The sequence below is a fragment of the Dermacentor albipictus genome, chromosome 3, assembly GCF_038994185.2.
Source record: "Dermacentor albipictus isolate Rhodes 1998 colony chromosome 3, USDA_Dalb.pri_finalv2, whole genome shotgun sequence".
Classification (NCBI taxonomy): Eukaryota; Metazoa; Arthropoda; class Arachnida; order Ixodida; family Ixodidae; genus Dermacentor; species Dermacentor albipictus.
This window is the reverse complement of record NC_091823.1, coordinates 162,551,131-162,566,706: the sequence shown is the minus strand read 5'-3', so window position 1 is coordinate 162,566,706 and position 15,576 is coordinate 162,551,131. Positions and strand designations below refer to the sequence as shown.

The following is a 15,576-nucleotide window of genomic DNA, read 5'->3' as shown; positions in this document are numbered from 1 at the left end:
CTGGAACGTTGCATAGCAATGTCCAAATTGGCATCACCTTGAACTCGAAGAGGCCGTCTAGCGTAATACACGCGGTCTTCTCTCTATCCCTTTCGTCGACGTCAGTTTGCGAACAACCAGTCTTGATAACCGGCAACAAAAAGTACTTAACATTGGAGGGTCTGTCTAATCCGTCGTCTATGCATGGGAAAGTGTGTAAGTCTTCGTCATTTTGTTAAAGCGGCGATAATGGACGTGAAAGCGTCGAGTTCCATCCTTCTTCATTAAGACCACAGGAGATGCTCACGGGCTTCTCGACGGCTGGATGAAGTCGTCGCGCAGCATTTCGTCGACTTGTTGCCTTAGAGCCCTTGGTTCTGGCGTTGACACTCGGTGAGGGCTCTGGGCGGAGTGGTTGAGCGGATTGTTCGGTTATATAGCGATGCATTGCAACTTATGCTTGCCGAATCCTAAGTGACATAGAAAAGAATTATATATATATGGGGGCTTGGATAATATTGAAGACCGGTTACCCAACCATGACATCCGAGGTACACCGACAGAATCCAAAGGGACAAACATAATGCTGGCTTCCACATTTTATTCGATGTATGCGATCGTCGTGCCCTTGTTAATGTGTTTGATTCGTGGCTAAAGTTTGTCGGCATCAATTACCTTTTTCCTCCGTGCAGTCGAGCGATCCCATTTGCGACACAAATTTCGTGGTCCAGCAGTGGCCGTTCGTCGCCCTCAATGACTGCTCCTACGCCTGCGGGTGTTTCAGTGCCGACGGAAATGGCGATGCTAGAGCGCGGCGGAATGTTGACTTGCTCTTCGAGCACACTCATGGCGCGGTGACTCCGGGAGCTTTCGGATAGCGTTATCGACTTCGACTTCAAGTAGACGATTGCGCCGTGTTGGTTCAGGAAATCAATGCCGAGAATTACGTCTCGTGAACACTGCTGGAGGATAACGAAGGATAACGAAGGTTCGGTCATGAACGGCAATTCTCGCCGTGCAGATTCCGGTTGGTGTTAGGTGCTCTCCAGCGTCTTGATTTTAGGGCATTCCCATGCAGTCTTAACTTTTTTCTGATGCGCGGCAATGGGTCTACCCATGACGAAGTAGACGGCGCGTTTGTCGACTAAGGCGGTGAATGCGTGGCCGTCGAGAAGCACATAGATGTCGGTGGTTATCTTGCGTTGCAGATTGGTCTTGGCGTCCGCTCACGGCTGTGTCATGTTCACATGTGGCTGGAACGCCACGTCGTCAGTTCTTTTGTCGACATATTCCTTGCTTCCAGGCTTCGTTGGGATGGTGGCGTCTTCATCGGCGACAGAGGATCTTCGTCAGTTCGACGAACAGCAACCGCCCCTGAATCGGTTTTTTGTATGTGTATTTCTTGTATGTTTTTTTGTTTTTTGCAAAGCGGCAGCGGGCTGAATCAGTGTATGGACGGCGTGGCGGGGACAGGTAGCGGCCTGGTGACGGCGAACGGATGGGTCGTGGAGGGCTCCACCGAGTCGCAGCGAGATAGTCGGCGATGTCACGTGGGCGTTCACCTTGCTGCGGGCGTTGACGGCGAACCCTCGCAGTCCTATGTCGCGGTAAGGACATCGCTGGTTGGTGTGGCCGGCTTCTCCGCAATAATAGCAGAGAATCATATTGACCGCAAAAAAGACGGGGACATAGGAAGAAAACACATAAACAGCACCGCCTGTGCTGTTTATGTGTTTTCTTCCTATGTCCCCGTCTTTTTTGCGGTCAATATGATTTGCAGTAAATACCAACTAGGCCAAACTGAAGTTCTTCTGAATAGCAGAGAGGACGGTGGTCGGAGGCAGGCCAAACGAGTCTTCCTTCGAATACTGCGCGAGGCAACGGCTTGTCGTACTGGCGACGGCGGTGGTGGACAAGGGAACTGCGGCATTACCGGGTCTTGCCGTGGGCGAGTAAGAGGAACGTGACAGCGGGATACGGCGTCGCAGATGATCACTTATGGCTGAGGCGATTGAGGGACTCCGAGCGACTCATGGATCTCTTCGCGTACGACGTCACTTGAGGCTGCGATGAAGAAAACATATTGCACAGTAAAACGACTCTGTCTCTCTCAGTTCGTCGGAGGCTAGTGCTGGAATTTCGCTTTTCGGCGACAGCACTTGGCAGTTGTGTTGCCGGGTACGGATTTCCAACATCTTGAATGCCCGTAGCCTGCGTTTAGAATTCTGCGACAGTCATTGTGTGGATTTCGAATCAATCCACCGAAAACCTCTTGCTTCACACCATGCACCAAGAAGCCAATTTTCTTGTCTTCAGACATGTCCGGATCGGCGTGGTGGAACAGGATGATCATTTCTTCTATATAGACCACAACGTTCTCGCTTGGGAGTTGCGCCCGTGATTTCAGTGTCGCTTCAGTTCGGTCTTAGCGGACGACGCTCATGAAGACCTTCAAGAGAGCGCTGCAGAAGAAGTCCCTTGTTGATCTGATCTGCAGGTCAAGCGCGTCGGATTTTACACATGAGTCATCGAAGGGTCCAGACTAATCGCTGGTGCCCGGGCGTTTTCCAGAAAGTACTGCACAATTGGCGCCGCATATGCAATCAGATTACTCAAGCTTTGGTGACAAGAGAGACCGGATAGAATCACCGATAGCATTCCAGTAAGTACGCATCATGCGGCGGGTCTTTCCCTGAGCGATAACTAAGTTGTTAGTGGGTGAAGTGCAGTCCCGGAGAAAAGCATAAATAAGTACTCGTGCAGACATACACAGCACCTCTTCGATTATGCAGTCCCGGACTGTCCGCGGACAGTCTGCGGCTTCCGGTCTCGCTAGCCCTGACAGAAGATCGCGTCACTGTCATGTGATCTAGATGTCGGGGACTGTCCGAGCTCTCCTTCGAAAGCACCATGACCGGAAGTCACTCTCCTAGCCGCTGTTGTCTGCTCTTAGCTACTCGTAGACAGCCCCTCTACCCAGCGAATTCATTGGCGTGGCCTTCGAAATGCTGCAGTCTCAGAGGCTACGTCGCCGACACAACACAACCATTAAGCTTTCATAGCGGGATCGCAGCCTGAGCGCATATAACGTGTTCGCAAGTTCATGTCGCGCTCTCGTTCTTCGTGCACCTTAACCGGTCTATTCAACTGGCTCATTGTTTCCAAAATTTAAACGGAATTCCCACGCGGATATAGCAAATCGCTGTCCTGCCATGTCGCTGTTCACGCAGAAAGCAGCCGCCAATATGTATATGCTCAAAGCTCGTGAGAGTATCTATAAAGGCCCGACGCGTGTCTGGGACAGAGCACCTGCACGCCGTCTACTTATTCTGCATGTCCAAAAGCAAACGCTCGAACTTGATAACCGAAGGAATCAGCATATATGCCAACAGCAATCGGCGAAGCTCCGATTATTACACCCCATCGAGATACCGGTACGAAATAGTCACATGCTAAATGATATGCTTCCTCGCACACCAGTTTCGCTCACATTAAAGGGGAAATCTTCCTGTTTGTTGCGCATGTAGCAGTAAATATGACAGATTTTGCGAAACACGTCAAGAAAAGCAAGCATGTGCTTCTCCCTTAAAAAAACAAGAACACTAAATCTGCAGGAATTAGACTCCTTGTGAAAAACTCGCCTGATGGCACACAAAGCACCGATGTAAGGGAGGGGATAGCTGAGTGCACAGTATTTGCGTCTGCAACGCGCAATGCATGGAGAAGCACACGGCTTCCTTCAGAACATGGCGTCAAGCGCCGCGCGCATCTTTTTCAGACAGCGGTCGTCAGCTCGCTGCTTGCGCATGTCGGATAAAATATCTGCTGACAACTTTGAAAGCCTGCGCACGGTCCGTGACTTCCGGTCTATGAGAAACGAAGGCGATTCAGGCAGCTGTGGGTCTGGTATGCGGAGCTTCCGAAGCTCTTAAAGAAATTCGGATGTGGGACAGCAGTCCCAAGCAGTCCGGGGCTGTCAGGGTCTGATAATTGAAGAGGCCCACTGATCCGAACACTCGCAGCTGCATGCACACTCTTTGAGAATGTTAAATCCATGCCCGTGCGCCGCTGGGTGGTCGGTTAGGCTGGATCGATGACTCATTGCAAGTTGTATGTGATCAACACGAAACGCGTAAACCACACCCTTTTCGATCCCGAAATATTCGCGTTAAAATCACGGATAACGACCACAGGAGTAGTGTCATCGCAATTAACCCACGCAAAGTGAGTAGCTCGGAGCCTTGCGGCTATCATCATCATCATCATCATCAGCCTGGTCACGCCCACTGCAGGGCAAAGGCCTCTCCCATATTTCTCCAACAACCCCGGTCATGTACTAATGGTGGCCATGCCGTCCCTGCAAACTTCTTAATCTCATCCACCCCCTAACTTTCTGCCGCCCCCTGCTACGCTTGCCTTCCCTTGGAATCCAGTCCGTAACCCTTAATGACCATCGGTTATCTTCCCTCCTCATTACATGTCCTGCCCATGCCCATTTCTTTTTCTTGATTTCAACTAAGATGTCATTAACTCGCGTTTGTTCCCTCACCCAATCTGCTCTATTCTTATCCCTTAACGTTACACCTATCATTCTTCTTTCCATAGCTCGTTGCGTCGTCCTCAATTTGAGTAGAACCCTTTTCGTAAGCCCCCAGGTTTCTGCCCCGTAGGTGAGTACTGGTAAGACACAGCTATTATACACTTTTCTCTTGAGGGATAAAGGCAACCTGCTGTTCATGATCTGAGAATGCCTGCCAAACGCACCCCCAGCCCATTCTTATTCTTCTGATTATTTCCGTCTCATGATCCGGATCCGCAGTCACTACCTGCCCTAAGTAGATGTATTCCCTTACGACTTCCAGTGCCTCGCTGCCTATTGTAAATTGCTGTTCTCTTCCGAGACTGTAAAGATTACTTTAGTTTTCTGCAGATTAATTTTTAGACCCACTCTTCTGCTTTGCCTCTCGAGGTCAGTGAGCATGTATTGCAGTTGGTCCCCTGAGTTACTAAGCAAGGCAACATCATCAGCGAATCGCAAGTTACTAAGGTATTCTCCATTAACTTTTATCCCCATTTCTTCCCAATCCAGGTCTCTGAATACCTCCTGTAAACACGCTGTGAATAGCATTGGAGAGATCGTATCTCCCTGCCTGACGCCTTTCTTTATTGGGATTTTGTTGCTTTCTTTGTGGAGGACTACGGTGGCTGTGGAGCCGCTATAGATATCTTTCAGTATTTTTACATACGGCTCGTCTACACCCTGATTCCGTAATGCCTGCATGACTGCTGAGGTTTCGACAGAATCAAATGCTTTCTCGTAATCAATGAAAGCTATGTATAAGGGTTGGTTATATTCCGCACATTTCTCTATAACCTGATTGATAGTGTGAATATGGTCTATTGTTGAGTAACCTTTACGGAATCCTGCCTGGTCCTTTGGTTGACAGAAGTCTAAGGTGTTCCTGATTCTATTTGCGATTACCTTAGTAAATACTTTGTAGGCAACAGACAGCAAGCTTATAGGTCTATAATTTTTCATGTCTTTGGCGTCCCCTTTCTTATGGATTAGGATTATGTTAGCGTTTTTCCAAGATTCCGGTACGCTTGACGTTATGAGGCATTGCGTATACAGGGTGGCCAGTTTCTGTAGAACAATCTGCCCACCATCCTTCAACAAATCTGCTGTTACCTGATCCTCCCCAGCTGCCTTCCCCCTTTGCATATCTCCCAATGCTTTCTTTACTTCTTCCGGCGTTACCTGTGGGATTTCGAATTCGTCTAGACTATTTTCGCTTCCATTATCGTCGTGGGTGCCACTGGTACTGTATAAATCTCTATAGAACTCCTCAGCCACTTGAACTATCTCATCCATATTAGTAATGATATTGCCGGCTTTGTCTCTTAACGCATATACATCTGATTCTTGCCAATTCCCAGTTTCTTCACTGTTTTTAGGCTTCTTCCGTTCCTGAGAGCATGTTCAATTCTATCCATATTATACTTCCTTATGTCAGCTGTCTTACGCTTGTTGATTAACTTCGAAAGTTCTGCCAGTTCTATTCTAGCTGTAGGGTTAGAGGCTTTCATACATTGGCGTTTCTTGATCAGATCTTGCGGTTATAAGCCATTCTAATATTGCTTGCTTACGGGGGTATGAGTCACTGATGATGAAAGTTTTCGACATGCTGTTCTGTATGTTGTATGCGTGATTAGAAGGAATGTAGGCATTGTTCGCTTCAATTTTCTGAGTGCTTGTAGCCTCTTCGTTACGGGCAAATGAGATATCGCATTTTTTGAGCCATTGATGATTACAGGTTTTGTGTGCGAACGCTGAAATTCTATGGTATCTTAGCCATATACAGCTCCGTTTCAAAAGGTTTTCCAAATTTGACGCTTCCGTTAGCTGTGTCTGCTAAAGTTTAACGTTATTGGCTATCTTAGGAACGTTGCAACAATTTGATCAATCCTTGTTTTTACGACATTTCTATGCCTGATACAACGTTCGCCCACTTTCCTCGGTGAACTGAAGGCAGTGCCTTGTATCTGTTTGGTTAATCTAAGACCTAGGTAACGGGTGATGTGTATAGGCAAAGTTCACTGTGGGTGGGTTCGTTAGGGCATTTACAATAATGCAAGCCCTCCGGAGCGTTATTACTGTTTCACGGGCACGCATAATTGATCGTCATCATCATAATCATCAACATCAGCCTATTTTATGCCCGCTACAGAACGAAGGCCTCTCCCTGAGATCTCCAATCAGCCCTGCCTTGCGGCAACCGCCTCCAACAAGGGCCCGCGAATTTCGTAATTTCATCGCTCCGCTCAGTCTTAAGCCGTCCTCGACTGCGTTTTCCTTCTCTTGGTACCCATTCTGTAACCCTAATGGTCCAACAGTTATCTAACCTGCGCATCACATGACCTGCCCAGCTCCAATTTTTCTCTTAATGTCAATTAGAATATCGGCTATACTAGTTGTCTCCGATCCAAACCGCTGTCTTTCTGTCTCTTAACGCTATACCTAGCATTCCTCGTTCAATCGCTGTTTGCGCTATACCTAGCATTCCTCGTTCCATCGCTCTTTGCGCGGTCCTTAACTTGTTCGGAAGCTTCTTTGTCAGTCTCAGTCTCTGCCCCATATGTCACCACTGGTAAAACGCACTGATTGTACACCTTCCTTTTCAATGATAATGGTAAGCTTCCAGTGAGGAGCTGACAATGTGTGCCGTATGTGATCCAACCTACTTTTATTCTTCTATGAATTTACTTCTCATCGTCAGGGTTTCCTGCGATTTATTGACCTAGGTAAACGTACTCCTTCACAAACTCTAGAGGCAGACTGCCGATCCTGAACTCTTGTTCCTTTGCCAGGCTATTCAACATTATCTTTGTCTTTTGCATATGAGTCTTCAACCCCACTCTTACGCTCGCTCTGTTAAGGTCCTCTATCATTTGCTTTAACTCGTCTGCAGTATTGCTGAATAGGACAATGCCATCGGCAAATCGAAGGTTCCTGCGATATTCGCCGTCGATCCTTACTCCTCAGCCTTCCCAGTTTAATAGCTCGAATACTTCATCCAAGCACGCAGTGAATAGGATTGAAGAGATTGTGTCTCCTTGTCTGATCCCTTTCTTTATGTGTCTTCCTGCTTTGCTTGGGTAGAATTAGGTTGGCTGTGGAATCTCTGTAGATATTTTCCAAGGTATTTACGTAAGCCTTTTGTACTCCTTGATTACGTAATGCCTTTATGACTGCTGGTATCTCTACTGAATCAAATGCCTTTTCGTAATCTATGAAAGCCATATAGAGAGGCTTATTGTTCTCTGCAGATTTCTCCATTACCTTATTAATGGCATAGATGTGATTCATTCTAGAGTATCCTTTCCTGAAGCCAGCCTGTTCCCTCGATTGACTAAAGTCCAGTATTGCGCTTATTCTATTCGTGATTATTTTGCTGAATATTTTATATAATGCTCGGAGTAAGCTAATGGGTCTATAGGTTTTCAATTCTTTAACGTCTCCCTTTTTGTGGATTAGTATAATGTTTGCATTCTTCGAGTTTTCTGGGATCCTTGCAGTGGATAGACACTTTGTATAGAGAGCTGTCAGTTTTCCAAGCATTATGTCTCCTCCGTTTTTGATTAAATCTACTGTTAATCCATCTTCTCCTGCCGATTTTTCCCCGTTACATGTCTTGCAAGGCCCTTCTGACCTCATCGTTAGTTATAGCAAGAGAGTCTGCAACCTGTTCGATACTGCTTCGAGAGGAGGTATTGTGGCTAATCTCCATTCTGTACAGGTCAGTATACAATTCCTGCACTGCTTTTACTATCCTTTCGAGATTGCTGATGATATTACTTCGAGATTGCTGATGAGTAGGAGTCTCTGCAACGTGTTCATTACTGCTTCGAATGAAGGTATCGTGGCTTCTCTGGGTAGTCTACAGGTCAGTAGAGAATTCCTCTGCTGATATTGCTATACCTTCGAGATTGCTGATGATATTACCCTGCTTATCTATCAGTGCATATATCTTTGTTAAATGCCAAATTTCCTTCTCACTGATTTTAGGCTGCGTCGATTTTTACGACTTTTTCTGTCTCTCACGTTATAGCTTCGAATATCACTTACTTTCGCGTTGTTGATCAGTTTTGATAGTTGCGATGTTCACATACAGATTTTCAACAAAAAAGAAAAGAATGCATAAATTGCGTCTAATTATTCCTTCTAACTTTGCACATATATTCGTCTTCGCGGGTTTCCGTTTGTATTCCTGCAGATCACGAGCATGTATTCGCAACTGTGTATAGTCGTCGGTACGCGTGTACAGTTTGCCTAGCCGAGATCAAGGCCGTCTGCACACGTGCGATTCCGGAACTACGAGGCCAGGCCCGTTTAGCATCGTTCTATATGGAGTTACCCATCGCGATCAGGATAACACTTCTATCGCGGATACATTAACAAGTTGTTAGGCACGTACAATTTACGAAATGGGCTGCAGAAATCTCCCAAACGCGCTGCGGATATCTGCCCACTAAAATGCCCCCCTTTTTGTGCACTCCTGTAGATCACGAGCATATAAACGCAACTGCTAAATGGCATGTATTGCAAGTTAGCCGGGAAACGGAACGTGAATGGGTTTCCCGCGCGAAGTGTACAAACAACGACTAACTGATCTCAGGCAGACGTATACGCGGCAGCTTAGAGGCGTCGTATAAACGCTTTCCAACCATAGAGCAAGGCCGCTTCCAAGGTCGCCTATTTTACGCGCGGCTCAGCACTATTGGTTGGCGGTCCGCCTCGCCACTGAGAATTTGCCTTTGAGTGAAAGTCTCCGTCAATGCACCCTCTTCACATCCGACGTCGCAGCTCTGCGCGGCGCATCAGTACCGTCTCGGAAATATTTCTCCGCTGCATGAGACAGAGAGCCGAGACCGTGAACTGTGATGTACGTCCCTCCAGGCGCGACTTGTGAATTCGCCGTAAGAGCTGAAAGTTTTTGTTTTTCTCGTTTTCCGGTTTTCCGCACTTATTTGAAGTGCTGTTGAATTCCGCCGAAAATATACCGCGTATCTAGCCGCGTTCAGGGCCGCTTAATAATAATAATATTCGGGGTTTTACGTGCCAAAACCACTTTCTGATTATGAGGCATGCCGTAGTGGAGGACTCCGGAAATTTTGACCACCTGGGGTTCTTTAACGTGCACCTAAATCTAAGCACACGGGTGTTTTCGCATTTCGCCTCCATCGAAATGCGGCCGCCGTGGCCGGGATTCGATCCCGCGACCTCGTGCTCAGCAGCCCAACACCATAGCCACTGAACAACCACGGCGGGTTTTCAGGGCCGCTTGCGTGCCGGCGATTCCGAACCTACGATGTTAGAACCATTCAGAAATACTATGCCATGCCTCCTGCCGCAATCATCAAAACCCGCATACCGCGGATAATTCAAGCATGTTTTCGGGTATTCCAGATATACTATTTGGACTTAAACTGACTCTACCGACATGCCTCGAGCTGACCTTCCAATGAAAGCCAAAAGAAATTGCAGCGCTAAAGGAAGAAAAAAAAGTGATGAGAAGGTTTGCAGGAACACGCAAACAATAACAAATAAATAATGTAACATCAACAGTTGCTTAGTTCACATACGCATTTCCATTAAAAAAAAAGTCGTAATCTGCGTCCAGTTATTTCTTCTACAAATCCGAAAACTCGAAAACCCGCTTTTCCCGGGTTTTCGTTTGTGCTGCTGTATATCACAAGCATGTATTCGCAACTGTGAATTGTCGTCGGTATGCCTGTAGGGTTTGCCTAGCCGAGTTCACTGGCGTCTGCGCACATGCGATGCCGGAACTACGAGACCAGAACCGTTCAGAAATCGTTCTGTATGGAGTTACCCATCGCGATCAGCAAAACGCTTCTCTCGCAGACAAATCAAAGCAGTTTTTAGGCATGTAGGGCCCTCTGTGCTGTACTTGTCGGCAATAAGGTAGCCTCGCCGCCTATGGGATCATCTGACTCATCCATGTCGAATGCTCGGTTGGCATAGTCGGAAGCTCGAACCCCTCTATAAGATCTCTTTTTTACGATGGTCAGTTTGAAATTCACCTCATCCATTGAACATGTGCAGGCTTGGAGTGAGGCCTGTCACCGTCAAATGATGTCGAGAGCGAGTGCGGCTATGCTAATCCAGGTACAACCAAATTAGGAAGGCCCACTAAGCTTCAAGTCACTCCCTCACAAGAACAGGAATTGACGACCTTGGTGCAGTATTTGGCCACTACCTCCCAAATGAATCCTCAATTACCCAATGACCCTCAGTCCTCTGCAGCTGTGGAGCACATGACCAAGGCGGTGGTCAGATTTGTAACGCAGCAGAGGGTGCTAAGAATCTCTGGGTCCGGACAGGCCGCCATTGGAAACTGACGCTTGCAACGTTTAACACCCGAACCCTCTCGAATGAGGCAAGCTTAGCAGGACTCTTTGACGAACTATCAGACATTGTTTGGGATATTATCGGCCTTAGTGAGATTAGAAGAACTGGTGAGGCTTATACATTGCTGAATAACGGACATGTCCTCTGCTATAGAGGTCTCCCAGATAAGAAGCCTTACGGGATCCCTAATCCATAAAGACATAGCGGGCAACATTGACGAATCCTGCATCATTAATGAGAGGGTAGCTGTAGACGTAATCCAACTTAAGAGGTGCAGAATAAAGGTAGTACAAGCCTACGCTCTAACATCTTGTCACGATGATGAGGAAGTAGACCAGTTCTATGAAGACGTTGAATTAGCGATGAGAAAAGCGCAAACTCAGTATGCTGTAGTAATGGGCGACTTCAGTGCAAAAGTGGGGGAAAGGCAGTGAACAAGCAACTGGCCACTACGGTAGAGGAGAGATGCTGGTAGAATTCGCAGAAAGAAATAAGCCGAGAATAATGGACACCTTTTTCAGGAAGGGCAGCGACAGAAAGTTGACCAGCAGAAGCCTTAATGGTAAAACAAGAAATGAAATTTACTACATACTTTCTGCTGATCCCAGTATAGTGCAGGATGAAGTGATAAGCAGGCCTAAGTGCAGTGGTCATAGGTTAGTGAGTGCTAGGATTAACCTCAATTTGAAGCCAGAGAGCCAAATTGGTTACTAAGACCCAGGTCAACTTAGAGGCAGTAAGGGTAAAAGCAGACAAATTCAGGCTGGCACTTGCAAACAAATATGCAGCTTTAGAACAGAAAGGCGATTATGACATAGAGCTAATAAATGAAAACCTTAACTAAGCTGGCTTCAGAGGCAGCAATAGAAGTGGGAGGCAAGGCAACCAGTAGGCAAGCTCTCCCAAGTAACAAAGGACCTAATAAAGAAATGACAAAGAATGAAAGTGTCCAACTCAAGAGATAAGATAGAATTCGTGGAACTGTCAAAACTGATCGACATGCCGAAAAGAGGTGATATCCGAAACTATAACATGAGAAAGAATGAAGAAGCCGTAAAGAATGAATGTAGCCTGAAATTAGTGAGAAAGAAACTTGGCATAGGACAAATCAAGATATATGCACTGAAAGATAATAAGCAGGGTAACATTATCAGCAATCTCGAAGATATAGTAATAGAAGCAAAAGAATTCGATACTGACGTCTACAATACCAAGAGGAGTCAAGATACTTCCATTAGAAACAGTAATGAAGAGGATACAGAAACTCCCCCTAATACTAGCGATGAAATCAGAAGGGCCTTGCAAGACACGAAACGGGGAAAAGCGGCAGGAGAAGATGGCATAACAGTCGATTTAATCAAAGATGGAGCAGACATACTGCTTGGAAAACTGGTGGCTTTTTATACGAGGTGTTTATCGACCGCAACGGTCACAGAAAACTGGAAGAATGCCAACATTATACTAATATACAAAAAGGCAGACGATAAAGAATTGCAAAATCACAGGCTCATTAGCCTACTCCAAGTATTACATCAAATATTTATCAAAAATTATCTCCACTAGAATAAAGGCAACACTGGCCTTTAGTCAACCAAGGTAACAGGCTCGCTTCAGAAAGGGATGCTCTGCAACGGATCACATCCATGTCACTAATCAGGTTATCGATAAATCCGCAGAATAAAATAAGCCTCTCTATATGGGTTTCATATATGGCGAAAAGGCATTTGATTCAGTAGACATACCAGCAGTCATAAAGGCATTACGTAATCAAGGAGTTCAGAAGGCTTACATAAATACCTTGGAAAATATCTACAGAGATTCCACAGCCAACTTAATTCTACCCAAGCAAAGCAGGAAGACACATATAAAGAAAGGGGTCAGACAAGGAGACACAATCTCTTCAATGCTATTCACTGCATGCTTGGATGAAGTATTCAAGCTATTAAACTGGGAAGGCTGAGGAGTAAGGACCGACGGCGAATATCGCAGGAACCTTCGATTTGCCGATGGCATTGTCCTATTCAGCAACACTGCAGACGAGTTACAGCAAATGATAGAGGACCTTAACAGAGCGAGCGTAAGAGTGGGGTTGAAGACTCATATACAAAAGACAAAGATAATGATGAATAGCCTTGCAAAGGCACAAGAGTTCAGGATCGGCAGTCAGCCTCTAAAGTCTGTGAAGGAGTACGTTTACCTAGGTCAATAAATCACAGGGAACCCTGACCATGAGAAGGAAATTCATAGAATAAAAGTAGGTTGGATCACATACGGCAGTCATTGTCAGCTCCTGACTGGAAGTTTACCATTATCATTGATAAAGAAGGTGCACAATCAGTGCATTTTAGCAGTGGTGACATATGGGGCAGAGACTTGGAGACTGACAAAGAAGCTTGAGAACAAGCTCAGGACCGCGCAAATAGCGATGGAACGAAGAGTGCTAGGCAAAGCGTTAAGAGACAGAAAGAGAGCGGTTTGGACCAGAGAGAAAACTGGTATAGCCGATATTCTAATTGACATTAAGAGAAAAATTGGAGCTGGGCAGGTCATGTGATGCCCAGGTTAGATAACTGTTGGACCATTAGGGTTACAGAATGGGTACCAAGAGAAGGAAAACGCAGTCGAGGACGGCTTAAGACTGGGCGGAGCGATGAAATTACGAAATTCGCGGGCGCTAGTTCGAATCGGGTGGCTCCGGACGGGTAATTGTAGTCCTGCAGTGGACATAAAATAGGCTGATGATGGTGCTGCTGCTGCTGCTGTTGATGATGATGATGATGCATCCGTCTGCAATCAGTTAGACGTTGTTCGTACACTTTGCGCGTGTAATCTAGTAAGTACCTTTTACCGCCACACATGCAATACTTGTAATGTAGCAGTTGCAAATAAGCACTCTTCATCTACAAGAGTAGAAACGAAAACCCGTGAAAACGAATATAAGTGTGAATGTAGAGGAAAGAGATGGGTGCAACCTACGATCTTTTTTACTTGATGAAAATCTGTATTGTGAACTTTGCCACTGTTGTCGCTACGTTATTTTTTTCCTTATGATGTGCGTGGTACTCTAATCTTTCTCATCATATTTTTCTCTTCCTTTTGCCCGACAATATTTTTCTCTGCGATTCTGAGCCCATACTACTGCTCGTGCTTAAAACAATAACGTGCACGATACGCTCACTTGAATAGCAAAAAGGGGCATCTCAGCAGGCACATATCAGCAGCGAGCTGCGGAAGTTTTTGCAGCCCATTCCGCAAATGTTACATGCCTAAAATCTTTAATTCCTCCGCTCTAGATGTGCTTTGCTGACGCGATGGGTAATTTGATATCGAACGATTTCTAAACGATTCTGGCCTCATAGTTCTGCAATCACACATGCGGAGGCGGCCGTGAATTCGGCTAGGCAAAATCTATACAGCCGACCCCGACTCGCGCTAAAAATAATATCGTGCACGATGCGCTCGCTTCGAGTCAGTGTGTGTCAGTTTCGTATATCTCAAATGCTTGTAAACATGCTTGAATTTTCCGCGCAATAGGGGCTTTGCTGATCGCAGCAGATGACACGACATAGTATTCTTCATTGGTCCCATCATTGTGGTTTCGGAGTCACCCGTACGCGTGCGGCCATGAACGCGGCTAGATATACGGTACATTTTCGGCGAACTTGAGTACTTAAATGTAGTGTGGGAAAATAACAAAATGCTAAAAACAAAAACTTTCAGCGCTTACCGTGAATTTACTAGTCGCGTATCGACGGGGTACCCAGAACAGCTCACGGTCTCGGCTGCCTGTCTCACGCACCGGAGAAGTCATTCCTAACGAGGTGGAACTGATACTGAATCGCCGCCCAAGACTGAGGCGCGAAATGGGAGAAGGATGCCTTGGAAGAGACTTCCGCTCAAAGGACAAACGCTCAGAGTGCGAAGACGGGCCGCTAACAATGGTGTTGAGCCGCGCTTAAGAAAGGCGTCCTTGGAAGGCGGCCTTGCCCTGCGGTTGGAAAGCGCCTATATTTTTTTTTTCTCATAAAGAAACTAAAGCTGCTGGCGTGAGCGATTCAGCAGCCTTAAGAGCATCGCGATGCAAACGAAGCATATAAAACACGATGAAAGTACACCTCCCAATCTTTGGTCTTTCTAACGGAACCTGTTCCCACTACATTCCCAGTCCACACTTGATTCACAAAAGCGTTGGTGACACTCATGCTCACTGATGCTAAAGCAAAGGGAGGATAAGAGTCCCGAATCTTCAGAAATTTGACGTACCTCATCAAGTGCCTCGTGCGAAAGCTCATAGTGCAGATCGTTCAGTGCGAGACCCCACGTGGAAAGGCGTCTGTCCAGCAGGCGTCGCGCGTTGTCCCAAAACACGAACTTGGCGAGACTCCACAGTTTGTGCAGGACAGTACGAAAACGGCTGAAGACTGAGACTTCGGTGAAGACGTTGTTGAGAAAGGGGTTGTAGCGTCGATAGTAAGGGTAGAGGAGCTGCAAGAAAAGACGCAGAGCATTAGTGAAAGCGCCTTATTAATGTTACAGAAAATGCTCAACCTTTATGGAATAATTATTTAATCTAGCGTACAAGCTAAATTACGCGAATGGAAGACGAAGTAGATAGCACTTGTCGCTTTCATGTCGTCGAAAATTTAGACTCTATGCAACAGTAGTAG

General features: G+C 46.3%; 1 protein-coding gene across 1 annotated transcript in view; it reads right to left on the bottom strand.

Annotated features, from left to right (window-relative positions):
• The window catches only part of LOC135905174 (uncharacterized), a 61,678-nt gene that overhangs the window by 19,037 nt on the left and 27,065 nt on the right, over positions 1-15,576 (bottom strand). The window contains exon 3 of the mRNA XM_065436190.2: positions 15,173-15,394. Coding sequence (XP_065292262.1) covers positions 15,173-15,394 — 222 coding nt within the window. The remainder of the gene's footprint in view (positions 1-15,172; positions 15,395-15,576) is intronic.